Raw genomic sequence first — 27,424 nt, 5'->3', positions numbered from 1 at the left:
ATGTCAAAACCCATAATATACATGAAGGAAACAACAACAAGATAGTATGCTTACCATCTCTTATGCTAGTCTAACCATTCCCTTTCGGCTACAAGTGTGAGGAATCTGTTTGCGTCTTCTCTCCTTGTAGTTATCACTAAGAACCTAGCATTTCATTGTTAAAATGTAAGCGCACTTGTAATAATCATCTTATTCAATTTGAAATGTATACCTTGAATTCTTGGCTAGTTTTCAGCTTCACAAATTTTCGCCACTCAGTTGGAGGAACATTCTTAGGTCTGAGAAGATTTCTTTGTTGGTTATTCTCTGCTTCATTAATTTGGGTAACTAGGCGTGACTTGGATGATCTCCATAAGGTTCCCATCTGCTTAAGAACTGCAACCCTTTGATAGTCCTCATCAACTTCAAACCTTGCCTGCACTCACATTCAAAGCAAATCAATAATCAGTAACTTGGTTAATTACAGAAACAGAGTTGTTGTCATTGAATATGAAACTGTCATCTGGACTGATTTCCAGAGGACTGTCTTCACTTCTTCAGTAAGCTTTTTCCAATTTTCTAGAGTTACAGACACGTGTTCTCTTACCAACGGACCCAAATATGAAGACAGCTTGACTGAACCAGGGCCATAAGCTTCTCCCATAAAAGTGAAATCCACATGAACTCTGGTATTTGGATCTTTGGCTAGATCTCTCATCATTGTTGGTCCACGCTTTCTCTTACGGGAGGTTGCAACTTCAGGCTCCTGCGTTTCTTCGACCTCACCTTCAGCCTCGTTGTCTTTACGATGCTCTGGTTCTGTCATCTGAATTGTTTCGTGCACATCATGCTCTTCTTCCTCCACTTCACGCTCTTGTTCCTGTACATCATTTTCTTGTTCCTCCACTTCATGATCTTGCTCCTGTCCTGGTTCATCGGTTTGAAATGTACCAACGAACTCAATGTCATCATCTATTTCTTTTTGTTTCTTATTTGCTGGTTTCCTCCCCCGTTTGTTCTTCTTTGGACGTCCCATCTCAATTTACCTGACACATTATTAAAAAGACAACGTCAATACCATATAAAAGAGAACACTAAAACACACAGACAACAACACAAACATCACCAGACAAATACAAGCAGACAATTTTGACCAAGCAAACAACAACACAAACAAGCAATGATATTAGTCAATAAGGATACATTTCACACATATATCCCTTCGCAATCAGTTCTCGCATTCTCAGCTTCATCCATGTCGACATCCATGTCAAAATTTGATGGCAATGGCCCAATGTCTGCATTTCCCTCTTGAATATCTTCCTTACTGTATCTTCTAGAAGGACCTCTCATGACAATATACCAATTTGATGACTCATCTTCCCTAGAGTAAAATACTTGCTTTGCTTGAGATGCTAGTATGTACGGGTCACTTGCAAAGGATGCTTGACTTTGATTCATGTTGACAAGTGTAAAACCATCTTCAATCTTCACTCCATTACCCTTTATTGCCCATTGACACCGGAACAGAGGAACATAGAAGACATTATAGTCCATCAAGATGATGTCTGTGACTCTGCCATAGTAAGATACTAAATCGACCACCTGAGATGTATCTTTGGCACTCGATCTACAAACTGATGTAGCCTCATAATAAACCCCACTATTCTGACTTTTCCTATCAACTGATATTATGTGAAACCTCTATCCATTAACTATGAATCCTGTGTACAACCTTGCAGAACAACGAGGCCCATAAGCTATCCACTTAAGTGTTTCTTCATGTTCGGTTGAATCAAGTGGCGCCTGATAAAGTAATAACAAGTCATACACCAAAGCAGTAGGCACACCATAACCAAGGGAAATTTAAAAAATACAAATACATGTTCTTTAAGCCACGATGCAAAATGTTTAGTATGCATACTCTATAACGTTGATGCATCTCGAAAACATCTTTCATCTGTGTCTTGTAAATACTGAAGATGCGCACTTGTAACAGATTGAAAACCAAAATGAGTATATCAAATAGTTGATTATACATATACCTAAACAATGAAAAGTAATTAAGATACTTACTCTACATATGGTTCGACGATAGCCATATTTTGGATGATAGCTAGATGTGCAACTCTCTTTTCCATTTCTGTGAGAGTATAAGTAGTGCCACTGGATATCGGACGACCCTCTAAGATAGAATTGTTTTCATACTCCATGTTTCTATCTACTTTCTCTTGGACATTTTTTGTCTTCTTCAGGAACTCACTGCAAAACCGGATACATTCCTCAGCTAGATAAGACTCAGCAATGCATCCCTCGGGCCTTGCAGGATTTAAAGTCTTAGAGAACTTTCATGTACCTGAATAAAACATCAATGTAAATAGGTAAGTAAAATAGGGCTTCAAAATTTTAAAAATACATATATAACATACCTTTCAAAAGGGTACATCCATCTAAAGTGGACTGGTCCACCAAGCCGAGCTTCTCTTCCTAGATGCACAGTCAAATGGAGCATGATATCAAACAAACTTGGAGGAAAAAATCTTTCAAACAAGCACAGAGTCTCAACAATCTCAGCTTCCATAACCAGAAGCTTCTCCCTGTTAATGACTCTCTGATACAGCAGATTGAAGAAAGCGCATAACCTAAATATTGCAAGCCTCGGTCCTTTAGGTAGCAACCTTTTAAGTGCAATCGGCAGAAGTTGTTGCATCAGGACGTGGTAGTCATGTGATTTCAGACCACTGACTTTATAGTCATCTAATGAAACACCTCTTGATATGTTAGAACAATATCCATCTGGCCCTTTGAAGTCAAAAAGACGCCGGCAAAAGATCTTCTTCTCTGTTTTTGACAAAGACCACGGTGCTGGAGGCAGATAGGTTCGTTTACCCTATATTTTAGGATGCAACTCCGGCCTAATACCCATGTCCTCAAGATCCTTGCGAGCCGCAAGACCATCTTTTGATTTCCCACAGTGCAACAACGTCGAAACTAAACTCGGAGCAACATTTCTCTCCACATGCATTACATCTAAGTTGTGCCTAACCGGGAGTTCCTTATCATGAGAGAAAGATAACATAACATTTAAGTTAACCATCAGACAATATCAAGGAATTACCATTTAAGTAAAAGAGTGTAAGCATCTTACCTCCCAATAAGGCAGCTTGAAGAAGATTGACCTCTTCTTCCATCTAGATAACTCATCTTCATCAACTAGTACTTCTTCCTCTTCCTCTTCATCTTCCTCTGATTCACTTGGTATAACCTCAGAATCTGAGCCTACATCAGCAGAACACTGAACCCTTTTTCTCTTACTTGCAGAACGTTTGAAATTTCCGAAATCATTGTGGAAATTTCTCAGGTTTTGAGAAATGTCACGACCAGTTAATATTCTTCCCCTTCTCCCTTGTTCAGCTTTTCCATCAAACCATTTCTTCTTGCCTCTAAAACTATGACTTGGTGGCAAGCCCTTTCTATGGTCCATGTACACATGTTTTCTACTGAACTTCAACCACTTGCTATATGTATTTTTCCCACATAACAGACACCCCATTTTACCTTTAACTTTGCAGGCTGCAAGATTCCCATAGGCTGGAAAGTCGCTGATCGTCCAAAGTAGCATGGCCTTAAGAGTAAAAGTAGATCGAGTAAGAGCATCGTAGGTTGCCTCTCCAATGCTCCACAGACTGTTAAGATCTTCAATGAGGGGTTCTAAGTACACGTCTATACTATTACCAGGCTGATGTGGACCAGGAATCAACAATGAAAGCATAATGTTCTCCTTCTTCATGCATAATTCAGGTGGCAAGTTATAATTCACCAACAAAACAGGCCAGCAACTGTACATCGAATTCTTCATGTTGAATGGATTGAATCCATCTGTTGAAAGTCCAAGCCTGAGGTTCCTTTCTTCGGCTGCGAATGTAGGGTATTTAGCATTCATCTGATCCCATGTCACTGAATCAACAGGATGACGAAGGTTCCCATCGGTGCTCTTGTTGCCAAAGTGCCACCTTAAATCCTTGGCCATCTCTTCAGACCGGAACATTCGCTCCAGTCTTGGTATTATAGGAAAGTAACGAAGAACTTTCTGTGGGACGCCTTTCTTCTTCTGACCAGTGTGCATATTAGTCTTCCACCTTGAAGCCTTGCACTTTGGACACTTCTCAAGCTTCTTGAACTTCTTTCTAAATAAACAGCAGTCATTGACACATGCATGAATCTTCTCATAGCCCATGTCAAACGTTTTCAAAAACTTCTTCACATCATACAGTGATGTGTGAAGCACATTTTCTTCTGGTAACATCTCCGGCAATGTCTCAAGTAGATCATTGAAGCTCTTGTCAGACCACCCATTCCGAGTCTTCAATCTAAATAATGAAACAATTGCAGACAACTTGCTATGGCTTGCACAACTCGGATACAATGGTGTTTAAGCATCAGCTAGCTTTGCCAAGAACTCATCTTCCCTCTTGTCGTCTCCCTCTGCCGTGTCAGATATATCCCCAGTATCAGCTAACTCTTCATCAAAACACTCAGTAGCTCTGTACAACCCAAAGATCTCATCCTTCCAGTCGCTTACTCTGCTTTCACCTTCAACCTCTGAGTTCAACTCTCCATGTAGATACCAATCTGACCGCATCTTATAACCCTCTTCCATTCCCCTGGTAACAAGATGATCAAGTACCACACTGCCTGAGTGACGATCAATGTTACGGCAGTCAATGCACGGACATACAATCATATCAATCCCTCCCATAGCTGAAGACACATCCCGTACAAACTTTGCAGCCCCTCTCTCATAACCAGGATCAACTCTTCGAAGCACAATCAAAAGGGAAAAACCAAAAAAAGTTAAGTCTCTAAACACCTGCTTAGATGTACCCATGCTTTGTCCATCATTGTGTGTTCGACCCCTAAATTGAAAGCTTTAGTAACATAAAGAACTTGTTGTTCATAGACAAGATCAATTTACAGTCAATCGCTATTTCAATCCTAGACAAAATCAAAGAGTATAAGACACATAGAAGAATGTAAATCAACATACCAAACAAATAAGCAATCAACATTTCAACATAGCATTGGAAATTCAGAGTTTCAAAATCGAAAGGGATAACACTACAATTCTAGGGTTATTTTGTTCAGAATCGAACTCGAAATCAAAGGAGCATAGAAATCAAAACAAGAAAACAACTCTTCGATTTGAGCTCAACATCGAAAGAGATGTCGAGATATGGACCTCCGATACCTTCTAGGTGTTTAATCGAAGAGCTGTGGCGGATTAGAGAAGCGACGGAGATGGTTTTTGGAGATGTAGATCGGTTTCGAGATGGAGAATGGAGTGGCTTTCTCTTAGGGTTCCATAGAGAAAGAGGGAAAAATGAGAGAGATGAGAGGGAAACCCGAGCAGAGAGAGGGAAAAGTGATTAGATTAGGGATTTTTACTAAGTGTTTGGCGGAAAAGCTAATTTTGGTCTCCCGCTTAGTTTAACTCTATCATAGCATTTAGAAAATGTTGTTTTATATTAAAAAAAAATTAGAGTCATCAACCACAGCAGTTCGGTGAAACTTGCTATAACAATGTGCTATCAATAGCAACTTTTTTGTAGTGAAACCAATTGAAGTAAATGTTAAAAGAAGAAGGATTGAAGTTGTTATTATGTTGGCGCCGATGACATACATAAGACAAAATTGATCTGTATGTGTATATACGCTACCAAAAACATGTTCGACCTTTTTGAAAAATAATCGACCAACTTTCCGCAGTCACGTTTTGTAAATTCATGAGAAAATAGTCAGAAAATTCTTGGCTAAAAGGTGGTAGAAATTTTCCAAAAATGTCTAGAACATATCTTTGTTTATATATATCTAAAACATAACTTTATTTATACCAAAAAAATCATGAGAAAAATAATCAAAAATATTGGTTGAAGATGGTGAAATTTTTCCAGACATTCTAAAACATAGCTATACCATATGTTATGTTACAAAAAAGTGATCACAAGAATAATGACAGAAATTTCCTTTGAAAATTATTGGTTGATAATTAGATATGTTTTGGAATTTAATCATATAAAATGTGCTAGTGTGTTTTTTGTAAGCAAATGATACATCTCGCAGACTCTTCTTCCAAATTCCAAATAAAGAACTTGAAAACCAAAATTCTGCAGCAAGTAAAGTATATAGTACACCCCATCCGACGAAGATATGATATTTACGAAGGCCTATTAGAATAGGATTGGGCTTTAAAATATTACATCAGATATTGCTAGCTTTCATATATTTTTAGACTCCATTACTTTTTGGGGCCTTCCCTTGTCTGTACTGTATATGTAATATTGACATTCAAGAAAAGACCAATCGTTGCCACGTTGTCAAAACTGGCCCACACAAAAAGATCTGTTTGTCTTATCGAAAGAAGCAAAGTCGCCTTTGTAATGACTTCAAAATGCTCATGTCCAATGACTTAACGTAAGCTCTGATCTCACACGGTCGCATATATAAAACTATCTTCACCTCCTCGGTGACAGCGACCACAATCTTTTTTTTTTTTTAACACCCAGCGACCACAATCTCTGAGTTCTCACCCTATGGATCCAACTGAACCTCAGCAAGTCAGAGGATTGCGACACGTGGTAGCTATGCCTTGGCCCGGAAGAGGCCACATCAACCCCATGATGAACCTCTGCAAACGCCTCGTCCTCCGAGACCCTACACTCATCGTCACATTCGTCATCACTGAAGAATGGCTCGGGTTCATCGGATCAGATCCGAAACCCGACCGGATCCATTTCGCTACTCTCCCAAATCTCATCCCTTCCGAGCTCGTCCGTGCCGACAACTTCAACGACTTCGTCGACGCCGTCCACAACATATTAGAGGAGCCGTTCGAGCGGCTTCTTGACCGCCTCAAGTCTCCTCCTCCGACGGTGATAATCTCCGACACATACGTCGTATGGGCAGTGCGTGTCGGGGAACGAAGGAATATTCCGGTGGTTTCTTTCTGGACTATGTCGGCCACGATTCTCTCCCTCATCCTTCACTCCGATCTTCTCATAAGTCACAACCATGCTCTGTTCGAACCATCAGGTAGCAAAGACCTCCCTTTCATAGTCTTGATTAGAGATGGACTTTTGGATACTCATTTGGTCATTTGGGTTCGGTTTGTTTGGGTTTAGGGTTTTTTGATTAAAGATTTCACTCCCAATTGGATATTTATAAATTTTAGTTGGTATCTTTGCGGATTCGGTTCGGATTCGGATAACATGTTAAAATTATTTTTAAAATTTGTTGATTCATATATACTTTAAATTGCTTGATAGGGTGGAAACTCAAAAACATTGATGTTGTAACTGTTATTGAATATAGAAGCAAAAGAAGAGGAGATTGTAGGTTACATACCCGGTCTATCTCCGACCAAACTCCGAGATCTTCCGCCACTGTTCAACAGTAACATCCTCCAAGTCTTCAAGAAAAGCAAGTTATGTTTCGATGAGCTTCCCAGAGCTAAGTGCCTTCTCTTCACTACGGCCTATGAGCTCGAGCCTAAAGCCATTGACGTTTTCACCTCCATGTTCGACATCCCGGTTTACGCTACTGGTCCTTTGATACCATTCCAAGAACTCTCCGTTGAAAACAAACGTAGCAAACCTGATTACATCAGGTGGCTTGATGGGCAAGCGAAAAGTTCTGTGCTCTACATATCTCAAGGGAGTTTCCTTTCAGTCTCGGAGGCTCAGATGGAGGAGATAGTGGGAGGAGTGAGAGAGAGTGGAGTTCCGTTTCTCTGGGTGGCTCGTGGGGGAGAGTCGAAGATGAAGGAGGCTCTTGAAGGTAGCTCGGGGTTTGTGGTGAGCTGGTGTGATCAGCTGCATGTGCTGTGCCATGCAGCTCTGGGTGGGTTTTGGACGCATTGCGGGTTTAACTCGACTTTGGAAGGGATTGATAAGCTCAGGGGTTAAGCTTACCTGTGTAGAACAGAAATGGGAGAAGATAGAGGAAGAGCAAGGGGAGAAGAGAATTGAGAGAGGAATAAATTAGGGTTTAAACCCAGTTTTGATTATGATCGTAATTCGATACCTTTCTCTGGTATATGTTTTTGAGTACATATAGTAGTGTAAAAGGCTTAGACAGTAAATAAAAAAATAAAGTAAACGAAGCCCAATTGTTGGCCCATCTTCATCAGTCCGGTTCGTATCAATATTCCCCTCCTGAAGATCCAACTTGTCCTCAAGTTGTATGAACTGTTGTTGCCTTCTTGTATCTTCAACTTGTGATTGCTTCTGGTCAGCTTCATGATGATAGCAATCTCCAACTTTCGACCCTTTCTGAAAACAGCTTCCTCCATAACTATGTCTTCTGGATGTCTTTGTACCTTCTTCATGTTCATTCCATTGCCATTAAAATTAGACACCGAGACGAGACCAATGTTCTGGCTGAGACCACGTTTCCTTGACACAGAAACCATTGTACCTAGCCCACCTTTGTCGTGATCCATTTCTGGTGGCCTTGGTGATTGGAACCAATCATAGACAAAGAACTCCACCTTCTCTCTTGGATCAGAATTGATAAACAAGTAACGTCCATCTGTGTCATTTTCAGGTGTATCTTCGTTCAGAACCACTGCTGTCATAGTGTGATCAAGGAGCCACCTCGTCTGCTTGTTGTGCTTCCCATAATCTGATAATGACTCAGAGTAAGCTCTCATATCATAAGTAGAGAGTACGATGTGCCCTTCATTCCGCATCGTTCCAATTCTAGCACCATTGTCTCTCTTGTCTTGCTCCACCCACTGAACCATTCTAAGCCTCTTTTCAAGCTTTACTACTAGAGCATCGCATTTGCCATGGTTAGAATCCGCACCTTCCGCTTTCATGTGATGGACCTTTCTCTTAAACAACTCCAACTCTGAGTTAGCATAACACTTTTTCATACTCTGTTCCATCTCAAGCAAGCAACATTTTATATTAAAAACGAATTCCTGAATTTTCTCAACGCTAACCCCACCAGGATCCCATTCATAACCAATCATAGGTTCAGATCCTTCATCTCTCTGCAGACGTAAATACAACGGCTTCACATCAGCATCAGAGATCACCTTCCTCATTTGCATCCATAAACCTGCAGCTCTTCGTGAGTTTTCTTTACTTAAACCTTCAAAGCGATCATTCATTAATGCACACCACATAACCTTCTCTACTAGTAGTCTACCAAGATGGTGATACTTCTCAAACCAATTTCCTGGAATCAGGCTAACGAGGCCTCCTGGTTCCCACACACGACTGTTGTAGTTAACCTGACACCACTTAGAGTAATGATCACACCCCATTGGTAGAACCAAGTCTCTTTCTGTGTCAGTCGGTGAATTCGCCCCCATTAACTCATCTGAAAGTCCGTCTGGCTCGAGTTCATTTCCCTTATGACTTCCACTTTTAAACCAAACTCTATGACCCCAACCTCGAACAGCTACTTTTCTTAGTCTCAGAGTTTGTTGGTTGCTCAAGCTTGGAGTCTCTTGTGAGATCATAGAATGTCTCCCTTGTGAAGAATCTCTTTTGCCTTTATGACATCCCAGATTTGATCCCTGAAGTTCACTCTTCTTGATGTCCTTGCCGATACCCATGGGATTACATTTTAGGCGTCTATAACTAGCATCTTTCTCATACAAATCATCAAGCTTCCACTCCTTAGCAGAATTGATGAATTGCTTCTGGTCTGTCAAGTTTATCTCAAACTCCCTTGTATCTTCCATCTTATCATCAGGACCCCAAGGATATAAACCAATCCCAAATTCTCCACTGTCCTTCGATGTAAGGCGCTCTTGTCCCTCAGCTCGTTGTTCTCGTTTCTTACACCTAAGAATATTCTTGCACCTTTCAGATGACTCATAGATTCAGCCCTGGTGGAAGAAACTATGTCTTTTCTCCATAACCTTCGTTTCCTCACCTTATAGTTCCACTCCTGAACCTGAGATCTTCGAACTTCTACCGTCTCAGGAAGAATCACGCCCACATCATAAATAAGGGATCTGGCCTTATAGCCTGCTTCAGTCCCAGCTTCCGAGAGACATTTGAACCCCGTTTCCACGGCTCCAAGCGGCTTAACTCGCTTCCTCACCTTATAATAGTACCATCTGACAATAAGCTTTCTTGTATACTTTCTTCCTTTGTGAAGCAATTCTGATTTCTCCAGCTTGAAAAGTTCCCTATCTTTTGTAACCTTCTCATATGTTACTATACAGCTTCTCTGAAGTCTAACTTTGAACCGAACCTTATGAAACCCTCGTTTCTCTCGTTGCCTCATCTGTTGTTGGACCTGAGAATGATTGCCACGGCTCTTATACTTGTTTATTTCCTCCGATTCAGACTCCAGTGTTGCTTCATCCTGCAAAGATTTCATCACAGCCTCAGGATCATCATGTTCTAGCGCTTTAACCTCCTCAGCGAAGATACTATGATCCCCTATCAACGTATTAACGTGACAATCTATATCCATAGGAATATGAGAGGTAAATACATACACAAAGGGATGCGTCTCTCGCTTCACTCCTGTATCAACGATCTGTCTCCTTCCCATGTGGATTTGCAAATCATTTTTAGTATCTCTACACCCCGAAGATTCACAGAACATTCCTAAACTCTTACAAGCTTCTGCGAGTTTAATCCGTGTGGCTCTCTTCTCACAATCATTATGCTTCTTCATCTTCACAGTCTTCACTCTCATACAACTCCTCTGAGATGTCGCAAGCTTTGTAAGATCTAACGAACCAGGCAAATCAAGACTTCTTCTGGGTGACTTACTTTTCAGTGTCTTAAGTCGAGATCTGTGGTAGATTAGCTTGATCGGAATCCTTCTGAACCGGATACCTCCGTTGGGTTTTATATCTTCAAACCTTTTAGGGATAAAACCTTCGGTCAGCTTGTTCAGCGGAAGCTCCTCACGCAGTTTCTGACTGTCCAGTCGAAGCTCCTCACGCAGTTTTCGATCCACATCCATTTGTTTGTATGATTGTAGTAGCTTCTCGAGCTTATCACTTAAAACCATTTTTTTTTTAAACCTCAAGGTCGAGAGGAACTTGAGCTCTGATACCAATGATAAGCTCAGGGGTTGAGCTTAACTGTGTAGAACAGAAATGGGAGAAGATAGAGGAAGAGCAAGGGGAGAAGAGAATTGAGAGAGGAAGAAATTAGGGTTTAAACCCAGTTTTGATTATGATCGTAATTCGATACCTTTCTCTGATATATGTTTTTGAGTACATATAGTAGTGTAAAAGGCTTAGACAGTAAATAAAAAAATAAAGTAAATGAAGCCCAATTGTTGGCCCATCTTCATCAGTCCGGTTCGTATCAGGGATGTATTCAGGTGTGCCAATGCTGGCGTTTCCGTTGCATTGGGATCAGATTCTGAATGGGAAGATGATTGTTGAGGAGTGGAGATAAACATATCTGTCTCAAAACTTTGACTACTTCAGAAAAAAAAACTGATTACTTCAACAAATCGATTACTACATATGACAGACTAAAATAGATAAATCTATCGACAATCTTAAATCGTCCACACAAATCTACCAGCTTAAATACATCTGTCGTAACAGAAAAGTTTGCCACCAAATACATGGCAGATTTAAAATTTACAACAGTTTAATTTAACAGATTTATATTCCGATAGATTTATTTTTCGTTAAATAAATCTGCCGTCGAATTTTTTTTGATAATTTTAAAAGACATTTTTGTAATATTACTTTTTGGTTATAACTATAGTCAAGGGTATTTTCGACCATAAAATATTGTTGGTAATTTTAAACTTTTAAGAATTATTCTAGCAATTTCTAAACTAATTTGAGTCATTCTAGTAAATTTTCCTAATATTTCAGTTATTGATATTTTGGATTTATAGCCAATCTCCTCAACTTTTTTTGTTAATGGTGTTTTGCTTATTTAATTCTTTTTCAGACAATTCAACAACTATTTCAATTGATCAACCTAGAATAAAAAAATATGTGATCAACCTAGAATCAACGTTAGAAAAATGAAAGGCTGTGTAAAAACTACTATTTGATATAAATCTCTTACATAACAATTCATGAATCCGTCTAATCTACCACAACATTGTTACAAAAAATGCAAACATCAAATTATTATCACCAGTGTTCTAAAATACGGTCTAGGCGTCCGCCTAGGCGGCGTTTAGGCGCTATACGATAACCAACCGTACTGTTTTTATGTTATACAATGTTTTATGCGGATTTATATAATTCGGGCGAATAATAGCGTTTTGGCGGATATTATGCGGTCATTAATATTCAAAAAGTAAACTACTAATATTATTATTATATTTTATTAATGCTATTATTTATATTACTTTTACTTATTTTATGTATTTATATGATTGTAGATACTAGTATAATTGCTGCAAAATCATTTTAATTTATCATCTTCATATATTTAAAATGGCTTTAATTTTTATAATTTTAAACTATTTATATATGTTAAACTATATACTTATACATAAAAGTGGATTTAAAATATATTTATTTTCAGTTTTTTCAAAAATAATGTATATATATTAATCTTATACTATATTTCGTATAAAAGTATATATTCGTATATACCCGGTTAGGCGTTCGCTAGGCTAATGGACATCTGGCCCGTTTTAGAACACTGATTATCACAAACACAAGACCGTTAAAATCATATGACAATTATTTATTGATATACTTTGCTGCGTTTTTGTAAACGTTTCTCACACAAATGATTAGCTATACCACTATATACCTGCTTACAAGCTCACTAACGTGTTGTCTTCTTGCTCTGTGCCCACCCATTAGTCTCTCAGTAAGCAGAACCACTCACTTCCCGCCCTATGGATCCTATCATACCACAACCATTCGGAGTCTGCCACGTGGTGGCCATGCCTTGGCCCGGAAGAGGCCACATCAACCCCATGATGAACTTCTGCAAACGCCTCCTCCGAGACCCTACCCTCATCGTCACATTCGTCGTCACCGAAGAATGGCTCGGCTTCATCGGGTTCGACCCGAAGCCCAACCGTATCCACTTCGCCACTCTCCCAAACCTCATCCCCTCCGAGCTAGTCCGTGCCAACAACTTCACCGGCTTCATCGACGCCATCTACACCAACTTGGAGGAACCCTTCGAGCACTTACTCGACAGCCTCAGCTCCCCGCCTCCCACCGTAATCATCTCCGACACTTTCGTCCTGTGGGCAGTGAGTGTCGGCACACGGAGGAATATTCCGGTAGCTTCTTTCTGGACCGAGTCAGCCGCGATCCTCTCCCTCTTCGTCCACTCCGATCTTCTGCAGCTCACGGCCATTTTCCGACCGAACCATCAGGTAAAGTTTCAAACATTTTTTTTAAAAATTATATATTTTATATATTTTTAAACTTTATTACTGTTTGAAAAATATATAAAGTTTCAAACTTTATTACTGTTTTATCGATGATTCTTGATTCTTGAATATGGATTTTGTTTCTAGAGACGAAAGAAGACGAAGTTGTTGATTACATTCCCGGTTTATCTCCGACGCGACTCCGTGACTTGCCGGAGATCTACCACGGCTTCAGCCACCAAGTGTTCAACAAGTTTAAGCCTTGTTTCGACGAGCTCTCCAAAGCTAAGTATCTTCTCTTCCCTTCTGCTTACGAGCTGGAACCAAAAGCTGTAGACTTTTTCACTTCCAAGTTTGATTTCCCGGTTTACACCACCGGTCCGTTGATACCATTCGAAGAACTCTCTGCTGGAAATGACGTCAGCAAACCTGAGTACATTCAATGGCTTGACGGGCAACCGGAAAGCTCTGTGCTTTACATATCTCAGGGGAGTTTTCTTTCGGTCACGGAAGCTGAGATGGAGGAGATAGTGGGAGGAGTGAGAGAGACCGGCGTCCGGTTCCTTTGGGTAGCTCGTGGGGGCGAGTTAAAGCTAAAGGAGGCTCTTGAAGGTAGCTCGGGTGTTGTGGTAAGCTGGTGTGATCAGCTGCGTGTGTTGTCCCACGCAGCTGTAGGCGGGTTTTGGACACACTGCGGGTTTAACTCGACGTTGGAAGGGATATATTCTGGAGTGCCGATGCTGACGTTTCCGTTGTTTTGGGATCAGTTTTTGAATGCTAAGATGATTGTTGAGGATTGGAGGGTGGGGATGAGGATCAAGAGCGATAAGAAGACGGAGTTGGTAAGGAGAGACGAGATAAAAGAGTTGGTGAAGAGGTTTATGGATGGAGAGAGTGAAGAAGGGAGAGAGATGAGAAGAAGGGCTTGTGATCTTAGTGAGATATGTCGTGGATCGGTTGTGAAAGCTGGTTCTTCTGATGTTAATATTGACGCTTTCTTGAAAGATATTACCAAGATTGTGTGAGTTTTCTGTTGCATGTTTCCATAGTTGTTTCTAAATTATGGTATATGAGAATATGCATGAGTTTATGAAGACTCAATCTTTGTGAAGATTGTATTAAATTTTGTATGTACCATTTGTTAGACTCTTGATCATATCTTCTTTTTATTTACTAGGTGTCTTGCAGTAAAAAATAAAATATTTTTTAATAGATAATATAAATTATATTTTAAAATAAAATTTTATTAATATTGTAAATTTTCTTTTTCGTATCAATATTTTAATATAAATTTGATTTAATTAAACATAAAAGTTATATTTAAGAATATGCATGTATATATTTGAAATTATAATCTTAGATAGATTTTTCTATCTATTTATTTTAATTAAATATATTAAGTAAATTTGTAAAAGTTGCATAATTACAAAAATTAAAATTAAACAATATTTATAAAATTTGTAGATATATAAGAAAATAATGATTTTACGATTAAATTTTTATAATTTTCTAACAAAATTGTATACATTTTTGAAAATTTTAGTAATAAAATTGTATAATTAAAAAATATATAATTAAATTATATTTCGAAATTTATAATGTCATATTTGAATATATTTCTTTTAATGATGATTTATGAGTTATTCCCATATTATAAAAAAATTCCAAAAATATAAATTGACATTAAATGTAAAATACGAGTTATTACCATATTTTAAAAAATTTACAAAAAATATAAATTAACATTAAATGCAATTGTCCATGTTATCAATTTCAGTAGTCATGTCATATTTGTTTTGTGAAATTAATTATATTTTAAATGACATGTGATAAAATCACTTCGCAAATATAGTCTAGGAGATTGGAAAAAATGGTAAAGTGGATGCTAAATTTATATCAGTGACAATGACTAATTACAGAAACTCTTAAGCTAATCCAGACCACACTGAAAACACAATATATCATGTACTCTCTCCGTTCCCGAAAATAAGATTTTCTAGATTTTCTTCTTGTTTCAGAAAGATAGATTTTCTACATTATAAAGTACTTTTGTATACTTTTGAGAAACATTAATTACAAATATTTGAATTGATTAGATTTATTTGGTGAAAAGTAATTGAAAAGTGTATAGAAAAATAAATAATAAATTAAACTGTAAACATTTATTATATTTTTAATAAGTGTGAAATCTCTAGAAAATCTTACTTTTGGGAACGGAGGTAGTAGTTGACTAGTTGATCTGAATGCTTACTGATGATGGGGTTTGAAGTGTGCAACCAGGGGTGAACAAAAAAAAAATCCAAAATCAAACAGAGCCGAACCCCAAAAAAACACTTCCTGTGTTTCGTTGTAGTATAAATTTTTTGTTGCAAAGTAAGTGTCGTTTTATGATTACAATGCAACTTTTTTCATTAATTTCTTTCTTTTACCCCTAATTAAACTAGGATAAACAATACTCCATCTGTTTCATTATAAGTGTCGTTTTAGGTTTTGGCACATGGATTAAGGAAACAATTAATTTTGTACATTTTCTATAAAAAACACTATTACCTATACATCTAACCATATTTCGACCAATAGAAAAATAAATTTTGCATAAAATTAATAAATTTTGCATTGAAAATCAAAAACGACACTTATTTTGTAACGAAAAAAATTCTCTAAAACGACACTTAATATGAAACGGAAGGAGTAAATTTTATGCAATTATAATGATCAAACAAGGGTAAATATGAACATTTAATTAGTTTTTTAATATGCGTTCAAAACCATAGAATGACAACTAATTTGAAACGGAGTGAGTAAGTATTTTCAATATCGGATAATATCTTATTTGAACTGAAATAGATTAGTACTAAAGATTTCAAAATAAACTAAACTCATTAACCATTTTTTTAATCTGACTTTGGTGTTGGATATTTCGAAGGTATATTGGAAGAACTAATATTTTACATATTTTCGGTTAATTCGAATACATTTAAATAATTTTTATATTTTTAAGATTACTTTGGATATTAGTTAAACCATGATCTAAACTAAGTCAAAAGAAAAACATAATTGAAATTGACCCAAAAGCAAATTTTGGAAGATAAATATTTGAAAGATAAATAATAAAATTCAAAAAATTAGTTGTATTTATTAAAATATTATTGGTACATAATAATTGGAAAATTGACAAATACAAAAATAATATATTTACTAATATATGTAAAATATAAAAACATATTATCTTATAGGAATAAGTATTTTGTAAATTCCAATAAAACAAATTATATACTTTAGGGGAAAAGATGTAAAGCCCAAGTTGAGTTAAAACCGCCGCTCTCTTGTCGGAGATTCCAGAGTGAATTGGGAATAGCTCTCTCCAACTATCTTGGAACCCTAATTTTAACAAGACTGTCCGTGCCACATTCCTTCGTCTCGCCTCCCAAACAAATGGCGACAGAAGCCGCCACAACACCCGACCTCCGTCCCATCCCACAACCACCCGATTTCCATCCAACGGTTCTCATCCCATCTCAAAACGATAAACTCCGATTCTGGCACCTCATGGTCGCCGGCTCGATAGCCGGCTCCGTCGAACACATGGCGATGTTCCCAGTCGACACCATCAAGACCCATATGCAAACCATCCGCTCCTGCCCCATCAAACCCGTCGGCATCACCCAAGCTTTCCGATCGATCATCAAAACAGAGGGCCCGTCCGCTCTGTACCGAGGCATATGGGCCATGGGGCTCGGCGCGGGCCCGGCACACGCCGTCTACTTCTCCTTCTACGAAGTGTCAAAGAAGTATCTGTCCGGCGGGAACCCTAACAACTCTTTAGCTCACGCGGTTTCCGGCGTGTTCGCTACCGTGGCGAGTGATGCTGTGTTTACTCCGATGGATATGGTTAAGCAGAGGCTGCAGATTGGGAATGGGATGTATGGAGGGGTTTGGGATTGCGTGAAGAGGGTGATGAGGGAGGAAGGGTTTGGTGCTTTTTATGCTTCTTATAGGACGACTGTGCTTATGAATGCTCCGTTTACTGCTGTTCATTTCGCTACGTATGAGGCGGTTAAGAGGGGGTTGAGGGAGATTTCGCCGGAGTATGTTGGTGGTGGTGGAGAGGAGGAGGAGGAAGGTTTGTTGGTTTATGCTACTGCTGGAGCTGCTGGTGGTGGCTTGGCTGCTGTTTTGACGACGCCGCTTGATGTTGTCAAGACGCAATTGCAATGTCAGGTAAGATTTGGAATCTAAACAACTGTCTCTGAGTGTAAAAATCGGTCTAGGTGCACGCCCAATCCGCAAATCGGGTATGAGCCAAACGATTTTTTCAAACGGTCTAGGTGTTCAAAAAGTTGGTCCGCCTAAACAATAATCTTCTATAAGACAACTAACCACCGCCTAACGATTTTTAGAACATTGTCGAGAAACCAATGTGATTGTAGATACTTTAAAATAAACATAGTTATAGTTATGCTAGATGATGTGTTCAGTTATGTAGAGAATGTAGCAAGCTTTGTGATTATGAAACTCAATTACTGAGGTAGAAGAAAGATGAAACTATCGGTGACTATAAGATTAAAAAGTAGTAGGTTTTGATCATTTGTGGAATAGAACAGTTCTTTAAGCGATGTGCTGAGAGAGAGTGTCTTTGTGATGTTTCAGGGGGTGTGCGGTTGTGACCGCTTCAAGAGCAGTTCTATAGGCGAAGTGTTTCGCACGATAATAAAGAAAGACGGGTATAGAGGACTTGCTAGAGGATGGCTACCAAGAATGCTCTTCCATGCTCCAGCTGCTGCCATCTGCTGGTCCACTTATGAAACTGTCAAATCATTCTTTCATGATGTCAATGGCGCAGCAGCTTGAAGACCATACACAAACATGCTGCTGGTTCTTAGTGTTGATACACTAGCTCGTTAGAGAGATCTCTGTCTGTATACTAATCTTGTTTTCATGCATGCAATAATGTTGTCTGATTTGCTTTGTCGTTAGAAAATTTTGTATTTTTATGAGATATACTTAAAGAGTTGATTCACAAGAATAGAGATTCCATTTCTTTTATAAGATCAATCCAATACAATGACAAGTGCCTTTGTACACAGACAAGTACAAATCAATAATGAGAAAAGATCACATATAGACTCAAGAGTCCACCACTTGGGCAACGATAACAGTCACATCATCAAGCTTCCCTCCTGCAGGACCAAACATCAACTCAGAAACTGCTCTTTCTGTAATAATGGAACTGTCAATTTATTACCTGTAAGCTTCATTCCCAACGCTTTCTTCCAGAGAGGAACATCAAACCCCTGTGTACTTGGGAGTCAGAAGGCAAACCGGAAAATACATTGTCGGTTTGATTAAAATCTACCTTGGCTCTTGCTTCCAATGCATATGGAGACTCAAAGCCTGGATCTCTTGAATGGTTACTCGCCACTTCAGCTAGTAATCTCGCTGTAATAGTTGCACCAAGACCAAAGTCACTTCTAAACTTGAGATTATATACCTAGATACATGATTTAGTTATAATATGCATACATGATTCTGCCACATCTGTATGCTTGGTGACTATATTAACAATCTCGTGATCAAATACGTTATCGAAAAGCCCGTCTGAACCCATCACGATCACGTCTCCTTTCTTTACTTCCATTATGTTAAACTGCTTGAAGTAATAAGAAGAGTGTTACAGAGGTACAATACTAGACCAATACATGTACAGTGGTACAGATAAAAGTTTACCGATGCATCCATATAGGTTTGAGCAGAGCCTTCAGAGCTTAGTTGGAAGGGACAGTCAAAGTAATGCTCTTGTGGAGTAGTCGAAAATATGATCTGACCTGCAGAATGAGAATGAGAATGAAAATCTCAGTCTCTTACTCAAAGGATGACCACTGAAACAATCTAGTATCTCAGGTTAGCAAAAGACCTTGTCGAAGAAGCTTAAGTCCACAGTCTCCAACATTGCCTATTTTCAGAACACCAACTTCCTCAAGCATAGCTACAATACTGCTTCACCAATAAGCCCCACATCAAGCAATCAATCACCTTTGAAGAGAATAACAATTAGGAGAAATAATTCAAATCTCACATTGTAGCAGAACCTCTGGAAGTAGTTGCGGTGTGAGCTTTGTCAATGAGGAAACCAGGATCATATCTCACCTGTGTCCAAAACGTAATCAGAAAACCACAAAACACTCGAAAGATAGATTTAAGACTTTCACCAAAACTAACCTCTTCGTCATCAACTAGACGAGAAGCATTAGCCATGAGCTCTTTAGAGAACAAGGACGGATCAACATCTTGTTCAGCCCAGCTGAGAATTAAAAGATAACACACTTTATCAAAAATCAAGATAAACCCATAAGAACTAAAAATCAAATTTTAGCGTAAAAGCAAAGAAGTTACCTGGAAACACCATCAGCAACAGCTATGACACCTCCTCTGTAGCTACTTACAAAGAGAGCATCTTCCCCACCTTTCTCTATCTATAAAAGGTCGACCACTAAAAGGTCTATTTTCAATCTCTCATAACTTCCTACTAAACACCCTGTCTGTCTCTTTTCTTTATTACATAAACCAAAGAAGAAACACAAGTACCTTATCTGGATGCGGGATGGCGTGAGCTCCTGCCGACAGAGAGAGCCCAGACCTAAAGGAAATTTCGAAATATTGACAAAATGGGTTCTCAGTTCCGACAAAGTAAAGTTCACCTTAACAAGCTTGAGGGAAAGAGAGCAGACCGAAGTGGTTGGAGTTCTGATGGAGCACACCGACAGAGCAAAGCACCGCGAGTGGAGTTTGATAGATTCCGATGCGAGAGACGAAGCGAAGAGCTTACCTGAGGAACCATCATTCTTGTCATCGGAATCGCCATTTCCTGCAACAAACGTCTTCTTCTTCTCTCTACTCTGTTTCCATCATGTGGCTGTTACTTTGTGAGTTTTGTATAAATTAAATGAAACAGATAGAGGATTGTTATAGAGAAGACAATAAGCACCAGTGGTCTAGTGGTAGAATAGTACCCTGCCACGGTACAGACCCGGGTTCAATTCCCGGCTGGTGCAACAAAGAGCTGTGATGATATTTGGCATTAGCGGTGGTTGGTTCCATCGCATTCCTCTCCAGATGAAATGCCATTTGACTGAGCTCTTTACTTTTTATTTTTGTTTGATCCTTTTTTTTGTGATTATATAAAATCAGACTTATTATTTCTCCATGAATTTAGACAACTTTGGTAAAAGAGAGTTTTTGTATTTCAACTTCACCGTGCTGTCAACTCTCATCACAACGCGTATAGGAGGACATAATACCCAGTCAGTCTTGTAATATATTTGACATTTTAGTGCTAAAGTAAATTGTGACATGAGCAAATGAGATCTGATCCTTAAAAGCTAAGAATCAATCTCGAAGATTCATTTACTAACTGTAGTGTCCTTGATCATCTTTAGAAAGACTTGCCTTCATTAACTGTAGTGTCCTTGCAAAGAATCGAGCGAACCTCCACAATCGATCTTGGAGGCTTCAAGTCTTGCTCTCTCAACGAATCTCCTAGTAGCTTTTGCATCTCTGCTGCAAATGTATCGTCTAGTATCTGCATGTATGCACCATTTATATAGTACAAAAAAAGGGTAAAGTCTTAAAGTCATGCAATCAAAAGTAGAGGGGGCCTTACAGAGACAGCAACTCTAGAACCCTTGTACCAATCTCTCTTCTCTTTTTTGTTCTCCAAAAAGCTTAGAACAATCTGTCATGGGCAAGAGAAGAAGAATCAGCTCTCCCCCATACAAACAAAACTCAGGAGACACTATTGAAATAGTTACCCATCCCATATGATCCCAGTATCCTCGGGACAATGCGATGAACACATCCGTTGAACAAACGAAATGTAGATGATTCACTGTGTTGGTGAGCTGCTCCTTCAGGTTTTGCATTTTTCTTCTCATGTCTGATTCTCCAACACTTTCTTTAGAGTACTGAAGAATCTTCTTCAACATTGTCTCCTTTTGTAGTTTGCTCTAAAAAAAGAATAGCCGATTACAACATAGACAATTTAATTATGGGATTAGGATCTCAAAATATTCAACAAGATTACACAAAAACATTCAACTCACATTTTCTACGAGTTTTTCGACTATAGCTTGAAGGTAACTTCGAAACTTGGCTCTGAGCATCACCGTTACCTCAGAAAGACGATCCCCAGGAGCTGAGTTCCTACCATCAGGAACGCATGAAGACCATGCTTGAAATTGAGCCTCTATATCAGGCCTTAAAACATCAAGCATTCTCTTCACAGAGTTTAGTAGAATGCCCAGCTGCACCACCAGATAAAGAAACTTTTCAGCAAAACAAACAAATCTTTCTTAATTTAAGGAAAAAAAATGTTGGAAACTCACCTCATCCGGAACTACATATGAAACCGCAGATCTTTTGGTTAGGTATTTGACATGCTTGAATAGCTTTTTTGGAGCTGAATTTTCTTTTAGAGGGGATAAGACATCTGCATACCGCTTCTCCAGAGCTTCCACAATTGCTTTTTCAACATCAGCTATGGCCTATTAAAAACACAATTTATGTTGTAGCTTAAAAAATGCAATTGAAAATCTTTTCACAGTTGCGTAAGGCATCAAGGAACCGCTAAACTTACACTCTCCAGAACGTAGATAAATTCCGGCCATCTAGAAATGATAGCTTGATAGTCTTGAATGGTTTCGTTCAGCCTGGTGTACATTTCAACAACAAATGGGGTTGCTGAATGTTGTGTCCCCACTCCGCACCATTTTACCTGATTGAATTGACAAGTTTTGTAATGGACACGAAGGAGTGAGTCAGTCTCTCAATGATGCGCCATAAGCTGATAACACCAAAAGTATGGAGCAAAAATATATTTTTTACTTCTCCACAGTTTGGTTTAGAATTGAAGAAAGCCACACAGAGAAACCATATGAATACCTTATCAAGTTTGCATGATTCAAGTAAGGAAAGGCGTCTATTTTGAATCCAAATCATAATATATAGGTGGAACAATTCTTTTGCATCAACACCAGCTTGGATAGGACTGTAAAGTAAAACATCATACCAGTCAAAAACCATTGACAACAATTTAAAAAAAAAAAAAAATCAAATACTCTATATGAGTTACCAGATGTTCCAGCTGGAAAGATCACGTTGAAAGTCTTCAGTTGCAATCACAAGCTGTTGAACTGCTGGTGATGGACCAGACGGTGGACAAGCAACAAGGAAGGTTCGAAGTCTGTTGCAGAGATCAGTGCTATATATGGATGCTGACAGGTTTGAAAGGTCAATAAAGCTGCATAAAACAATATAACAAGCATTGGGCAATCAACACCTGCAGGAAGATGCTACAAGACCCTTTCATATCAATTATTTGGAAATAGTTGAACAGATTACTAGCTGAACATAAATTTTTCACTTGCATACTAACCTGGGAAGTATATTTTGATTTTGGATCTCAATATCAGTATAAATCTCATTCTTTACATTCTTGCAGACCATTGTCATTTTATGGTAAGCAGCCGTTGAAGAAGCATCCCAAAAATTGGGATCATTGTTGTTTCTAACAAACTCATCTGTCTCACCGATGTGCATTCTAGACCTCTTCTTTGCTGCTAGCTATAAAAAGAATTGATGCAAAATAGATGAAGAAAAATTAACCAAGAGTAAAGTTAAGGCAATAGAGAGGGTGTATGCTTTACTTGGAAGTAATGACAAAGATTAGTCTGATCCTCTGGACACAAAACATCATGGAGAAGCATGTACAGTTTAACAGCAGGAGCGAGAGCTGGCGCTGGAACTCCTGTTGCAGAACTGACTACAGCTTTCAGTCCAGAGAAAGAAGACTCATCAAGAGATTTGTAGTTCTCGAAGACCAGCTTCAGGATCTGCTCGGTTTGGTCCTTGATTTCATTTAGGATCCGATTCTGTTGAAAACAAAAACGGAGATTGATAAGCTGTTCATAAGCAGAAAAGGCATTTGTATGACAAGACTACTATACTTCCACACACAAAAAAAAAAATCAAGAAAAAAAAATATCAACAGCAAACAGAAATAACTTGAGTGATATGAGGTATTTTGATGTTTAAATTTTTCAATGTGAACTACATGAAGTCCAACTCTGTCATTCATCATTGCATGCACAACTATGAATACAATGGTAAATAACATAGAAATATTGCTACTGTGATGCTAAGACTCAGGTATTTATGATCAAAGTATATAAGCTAACTTTGGAGTTGAATCTTATTCTTGGCTTAACTTGAGACAAGATTCACACAAAACCAGAAAACGGCAAAGAAAAAATAATAGGATACCTCTTGATGACTCAAGGCGGCCTTGTCATTTCCTTTCATGATGATAGGTGTTAGCAAGTCATGCACCAAATGGAGACAGTCTGAGGTCGGTGTAGCGACATCCATCACATAGGTCAAGTATCTTAAAGCACCAAAACAAGAAAGTGAAAACGGAGTTATAGTAGATCCCTCAAATGATTAAAAAAGAAAGAATAATAGAAAGTGAGTACGGTATACCTGAGCTTGGTGTAGACATCTGAAATCCCATAGTAGGAGGAAAATTCTTCCAAAAGCCATTTCCATGAACCATACAACAACAAGTTTCTTTGCTGGAACCACTGCATTTTCAAGGCCACTTCCAGGACTAGGTCATATGCGTCTGTTTCCGCAACAGAACCACCCTACATGAAGATGAAACAAGAAAATCAATACAACGAAATCTTCTGAGCACTATACAATGAGTTTTATATATGTGTGTTCAGACACATAATCTGCAGAGGATACACATACTTCAAACAGAGGATAGGTTTTCATTAAATTTGAGGAACGTTTCATTTAATGAACGTAGAGAGGAGCTGAATGTACGTGTCCATAAGCTCTTACACAACCATGAAGCTCCCATCTTGTAATAAAATTAATAACCATAATAAAATGATTTTTTTTCTGATTAAAATTATCTAGTTACTATCAACAAGAGAAGAGAGGTGGTTGTTGTTACTATCAACAAGCTAAAGGTTGCTCAAAGAAATGGACTGCTGGAGTGTCTCTCAGTCTACTACAGAGAGATGCCAATTCACTTAGAGGAAGCAAACAAAAAGAGAGATCATCACAGATACCAAATATAATTAGAGAGAGAGGTAGCTAACACACCTTCAAATGGCTATTATCATCAGAACTTGCTGTATAGTCAATATAGAGCTGGAGTTTTCCCACAAGTTGATGTCCTGGCTCACGAAATACAGACCACCAGAGAAGTTTCTCATCCTGTATGCATTCTTCATTTAGAAGCATTAATTTGATAGGTACTAACAAATGAAAAAGGCAAGTAAAAATGACTCACGGTATCTTCAGAAAAATTGGTTAGCTGGACAAGCGCACGCCCAAATTCCTTCCCGTTTGATTCAAGTATTTCAACAATCAGATCATCTCCATGACTATCAGGAAAGCTGTTGAAATTACATGTACTTTGTCAGACAACATATATGGCAAGTTACCCGGAGTGGATTTGGGAGAGGGGAAAGAAAGTCAGATATATACATATATATATATAAGTACATACAAGACATGCCCTTCATCGGATCCAGGTTGCATGACAATGGGGTCATCTTCAGTTAAGCTTTTCAAACTTAACCTACACGTGTATGTCTCTGGATGACAGAATTAAACGGATTAACCAATATTTATAAAAATTATCAAACAAAAAAACATAAAGCAGTGAAATGGCGAAACATGGAACTAATATCTTCCTCACCTCGCCTAAACATACTGATATATATATATATAACATATGCTAAGTAAAGTCATACCTTGAGCATCATCATAAGACGTTGAACTATTAAGTGGACTTGTGACACCAACTTTCAGGGGACAAGAAACTTGCTTCAAGCACTCTGGTCTGGCATGTACATGTCCCGGGCTTTGACGTGAAAGAGAAGAACCATTTGCAGGTACACAAGGATAGTTCTTCCTTAGAGTTCGCCATCCAGAAGAGATACGTGTTGAGATATTGGAAAAGTAGCCCCGGGATTTCTCAAACTGTTTCAGCGATGGCTTAAAGTAGCCCCGGGATTTCTCAAACTTTTTCAGCGATGGCTTTAAACCCGTTGGAGCATCCAAAACTGTTTTAACACGTCGTACTGCAGAAGTAGATAAAGTTCATTTATGCCTATTGGTTATAGGAGGGCAGCCAAATAAGAGCAGCAGATGGAACGTGGAATAAAAAAAATTTACCTTGAACCATCATTTTGCCAGTGTTTATCTTGGGTTTTGGTGCAACTCCCTCGTGCGGAGCTTGTGAAGATTGATTCACCAGCATTTCCTCCTCCGATCGCAAAAGGAGTTGCGTCACCCTGTATTCAGTTTCAACCCCAAAAAAATCTGTTACTCAATATTACTTCGAGGCATGTGGATGAAAACATATCATTCGACTTGAGGTTGTATAAAGAAATATAAAATATCTACACGTCAATAATAAACTCACCCGAATGCTTCTCGTAAAAGAGCACATTCGTTTTCCAGAAACATGGGAGCCTCCATGCAACCCTTTGCCCAAGCATGAAGGCAAAGTCGCACACATGCATCATAGGAAACCACTGCAAGCCATGTGCCACGAGCACTGTATCAAGGTACATAAAAAAATAGGCGGCTCAATCCAACTTTGTTTACAAAACTAATTGAAGATAACAGTGGGGTTTTCTATGTTACCTTGCATGAAAAGTTGGCATCCGAACGAGATCTTGATCAGATGGCACAAATGACTCAGAAACAGCACTAAGTCTACAGGAATACAAACAAAAACGTTAAAAAATGGTTTAGTAGAATCAAAACTCATTTCACATGAAGAGCTAAAGTAAAAAAGAGAATACCTAGTAGAATGTCCAGTCTTTTTACTTTCTACACAATCGTCTGTCTTGCCTTGTGAAACTTGAACACCTGACCTTGCTGGTTTAATTTCTCCAGATTCCTCTGCTGCCCCGGAAAATGGAGGGATAACTCTTGTGTAAAATTTGTCAGCATCAAGCTCCTGCGATATCAACTAGATCATGATAAGATCAATAAAGAAAACAAAATCACATCATTGTTGTTCCACCATTATACAAGTAAAACAGAACCAACACATGTAATTCTTCTCTGATGTGACAGACGACAAGCTCTAAAATATCATAACCACCATCCTGTCACCACTATATTTTCTTCTAAAATTAGAGGAAGCCTCTACAATAGAAAAATGCCTCAGAATATAGAGGGACAATACTTTTTATATATCTATCATTTTTTTTTTTTTGAGCGAGTCATTTTTATTATTAATGCCGAAAAAAATCATCAAATCATACGAAACCATAGTGGATCCAGAGTCTCCCGAGAGGACCTCACCTCGGAGCAAGTATAATAAGACAAGTTTCTTCCGTGACTACGAGCGACGTTACTAGACACTCTACTGTTCGCAAGAGAGAAGTCGTCGGAATTTGTATACATGTCATCTTCGGAAGCAGAACCAGTGGCGACAGCATTGGTCACTATGGCTCTGGTGACCGGTACAGGAGCTGAGGATGGTACGCCACGGACCTTGGGAGCAGGCGAATTTAATACTCTGCTGGAGATCATGGTGTGAGCTTTGTGAGCTTTGCTCAGTGTGAGTTGCTAAATTGAACAAACGAAGTCTTGCTCTAGAGGAGATCTCTCAGGGAGTCACAGATTGCGCAGTGGAGGAGACGAAGGTAGCTTAATCAGAAAGCTTTCACGGAGGAGCGAGGGAGAGAAACGATTGAAATCTGTGCAGTTCAAATTAAACTTTTGTTTGCTTTTTAGTCAAGTCTAACAGCTTCTTTTTAGTTTTATTCTCTAAATATATATAGAAGTCAAAGTAACCATATTAGATTTCATAAAAATGGAAACTAATAGTTTTATTCTCATTATAATTTTAATTAATTAATTAATTTATATGTACTAATATTAAAATTCAAAAATAAAGAATCGAAAGATTGTTTGCAAAAAATATTCAATTTCTTGTTAAAATCGTTTAAAAAAAATCTGAACATGTATTATATCTTCTTAAATTTATAATTTTTTCCTAAATTAA

General features: G+C 38.4%; 5 protein-coding genes, 1 non-coding gene and 1 pseudogene across 7 annotated transcripts; 4 read left to right on the top strand and 3 right to left on the bottom strand.

Annotated features, from left to right (window-relative positions):
• Positions 1–1,185: 1,185 nt before the first annotated feature.
• On the bottom strand, positions 1,186–4,285 carry LOC125585824. The gene is made up of 7 exons (XM_048755519.1): positions 3,128–4,285; positions 2,902–3,034; positions 2,409–2,820; positions 2,056–2,298; positions 1,904–1,955; positions 1,715–1,785; positions 1,186–1,657 (listed from the first exon to the last, which is right to left on the bottom strand). The coding sequence occupies exons 1-7, from the start codon at positions 4,283–4,285 to the stop codon at positions 1,186–1,188; spliced, it is 2,541 nt and encodes an 846-aa protein (XP_048611476.1).
• Positions 4,286–6,409: 2,124 nt separating this feature from the next.
• On the top strand, positions 6,410–8,156 carry LOC106437601 (UDP-glycosyltransferase 87A2-like). Its single transcript, XM_048754324.1, has 2 exons — positions 6,410–7,068; positions 7,348–8,156. The coding sequence occupies exons 1-2, from the start codon at positions 6,570–6,572 to the stop codon at positions 7,938–7,940; spliced, it is 1,092 nt and encodes a 363-aa protein (XP_048610281.1). The 5' UTR covers positions 6,410–6,569; the 3' UTR covers positions 7,941–8,156.
• Positions 8,157–12,596: 4,440 nt separating this feature from the next.
• LOC106451442 lies at positions 12,597–14,502 on the top strand (annotated as a pseudogene).
• A 2,116-nt stretch (positions 14,503–16,618) lies between these two features.
• LOC125585383 (mitoferrin-like) lies at positions 16,619–18,375 on the top strand. The gene is made up of 2 exons (XM_048754322.1): positions 16,619–17,550; positions 17,980–18,375. Exons 1-2 carry the CDS (start codon positions 16,765–16,767, stop codon positions 18,178–18,180), a joined length of 987 nt encoding a protein of 328 aa, XP_048610279.1. The 5' UTR covers positions 16,619–16,764; the 3' UTR covers positions 18,181–18,375.
• LOC106422147 (probable protein phosphatase 2C 26) lies at positions 18,346–20,279 on the bottom strand. 2 transcript variants are annotated; one of them, XM_013862973.3, is made up of 11 exons: positions 20,058–20,279; positions 19,915–19,966; positions 19,723–19,802; positions 19,549–19,630; positions 19,406–19,476; positions 19,244–19,323; positions 19,057–19,154; positions 18,853–18,976; positions 18,686–18,768; positions 18,575–18,623; positions 18,346–18,509 (listed from the first exon to the last, which is right to left on the bottom strand). In XM_013862973.3, the coding sequence occupies exons 1-11, from the start codon at positions 20,189–20,191 to the stop codon at positions 18,457–18,459; spliced, it is 906 nt and encodes a 301-aa protein (XP_013718427.1). In that variant the 5' UTR covers positions 20,192–20,279; the 3' UTR covers positions 18,346–18,456. The 2 variants fall into 2 exon arrangements, with proteins under 2 accessions (XP_013718427.1, XP_022570608.1); XM_022714887.2 differs by having other exon boundaries at positions 19,723–19,819; positions 20,058–20,245.
• LOC106422117 lies at positions 19,912–26,949 on the bottom strand. The gene is made up of 22 exons (XM_013862945.3): positions 26,719–26,949; positions 26,211–26,368; positions 26,050–26,121; positions 25,826–25,960; positions 25,576–25,694; positions 25,152–25,481; positions 24,905–24,992; positions 24,686–24,791; positions 24,496–24,609; positions 23,863–24,026; positions 23,647–23,767; positions 23,031–23,255; positions 22,760–22,947; positions 22,457–22,624; positions 22,267–22,372; positions 21,962–22,099; positions 21,711–21,869; positions 21,429–21,629; positions 21,138–21,332; positions 20,990–21,061; positions 20,058–20,908; positions 19,912–19,966 (listed from the first exon to the last, which is right to left on the bottom strand). The coding sequence occupies exons 1-21, from the start codon at positions 26,947–26,949 to the stop codon at positions 20,762–20,764; spliced, it is 3,237 nt and encodes a 1,078-aa protein (XP_013718399.1). The 3' UTR covers positions 19,912–19,966; positions 20,058–20,761.
• TRNAG-GCC lies at positions 20,311–20,381 on the top strand. The gene has a single exon. It is a non-coding gene; the product is annotated as a tRNA-Gly (tRNA).
• Positions 26,950–27,424: the final 475 nt, after the last annotated feature.

This window comes from Brassica napus, chromosome C4 (genome assembly GCF_020379485.1).
Source record: "Brassica napus cultivar Da-Ae chromosome C4, Da-Ae, whole genome shotgun sequence".
NCBI lineage: Eukaryota > Viridiplantae > Streptophyta > Magnoliopsida > Brassicales > Brassicaceae > Brassica > Brassica napus.
The sequence above is the reverse complement of the archived record's forward strand: the minus strand, read 5'-3'. Positions and strand labels throughout refer to the sequence as shown.

Coding starts and splice junctions, on each gene's coding strand:
- LOC125585824 (XM_048755519.1), bottom strand. CDS start 4,285: ATGTTACCAGAAGAAAATGTGCTTCACACATCACTGTATGATGTGAAG. Junction 2,299..2,408: donor TGGATGTACCCTTTTGAAAG/GTATGTTATATA, acceptor AAATCCTGCAAG/GCCCGAGGGATGCATTGCTG. Junction 1,658..1,714: donor GGGCCTCGTTGTTCTGCAAG/GTTGTACACAGG, acceptor ATCAGTTGATAG/GAAAAGTCAGAATAGTGGGG.
- LOC106437601 (XM_048754324.1), top strand. CDS start 6,570: ATGGATCCAACTGAACCTCAGCAAGTCAGAGGATTGCGACACGTGGTA. Junction 7,069..7,347: donor TGCTCTGTTCGAACCATCAG/GTAGCAAAGACC, acceptor TATTGAATATAG/AAGCAAAAGAAGAGGAGATT.
- LOC125585383 (XM_048754322.1), top strand. CDS start 16,765: ATGGCGACAGAAGCCGCCACAACACCCGACCTCCGTCCCATCCCACAA. Junction 17,551..17,979: donor AGACGCAATTGCAATGTCAG/GTAAGATTTGGA, acceptor GTGATGTTTCAG/GGGGTGTGCGGTTGTGACCG.
- LOC106422147 (XM_013862973.3), bottom strand. CDS start 20,191: ATGGCGATTCCGATGACAAGAATGATGGTTCCTCAGGTAAGCTCTTCG. Junction 19,631..19,722: donor GTTGCTGATGGTGTTTCCAG/GTAACTTCTTTG, acceptor TTTAATTCTCAG/CTGGGCTGAACAAGATGTTG. Junction 18,510..18,574: donor GTTGGGAATGAAGCTTACAG/GTAATAAATTGA, acceptor TTGGTCCTGCAG/GAGGGAAGCTTGATGATGTG.
- LOC106422117 (XM_013862945.3), bottom strand. CDS start 26,949: ATGATCTCCAGCAGAGTATTAAATTCGCCTGCTCCCAAGGTCCGTGGC. Junction 23,256..23,646: donor CCGCCTTGAGTCATCAAGAG/GTATCCTATTAT, acceptor TGTTTTCAACAG/AATCGGATCCTAAATGAAAT. Junction 21,333..21,428: donor TCGAAAAACTCGTAGAAAAT/GTGAGTTGAATG, acceptor TTCTTTTTTTAG/AGCAAACTACAAAAGGAGAC.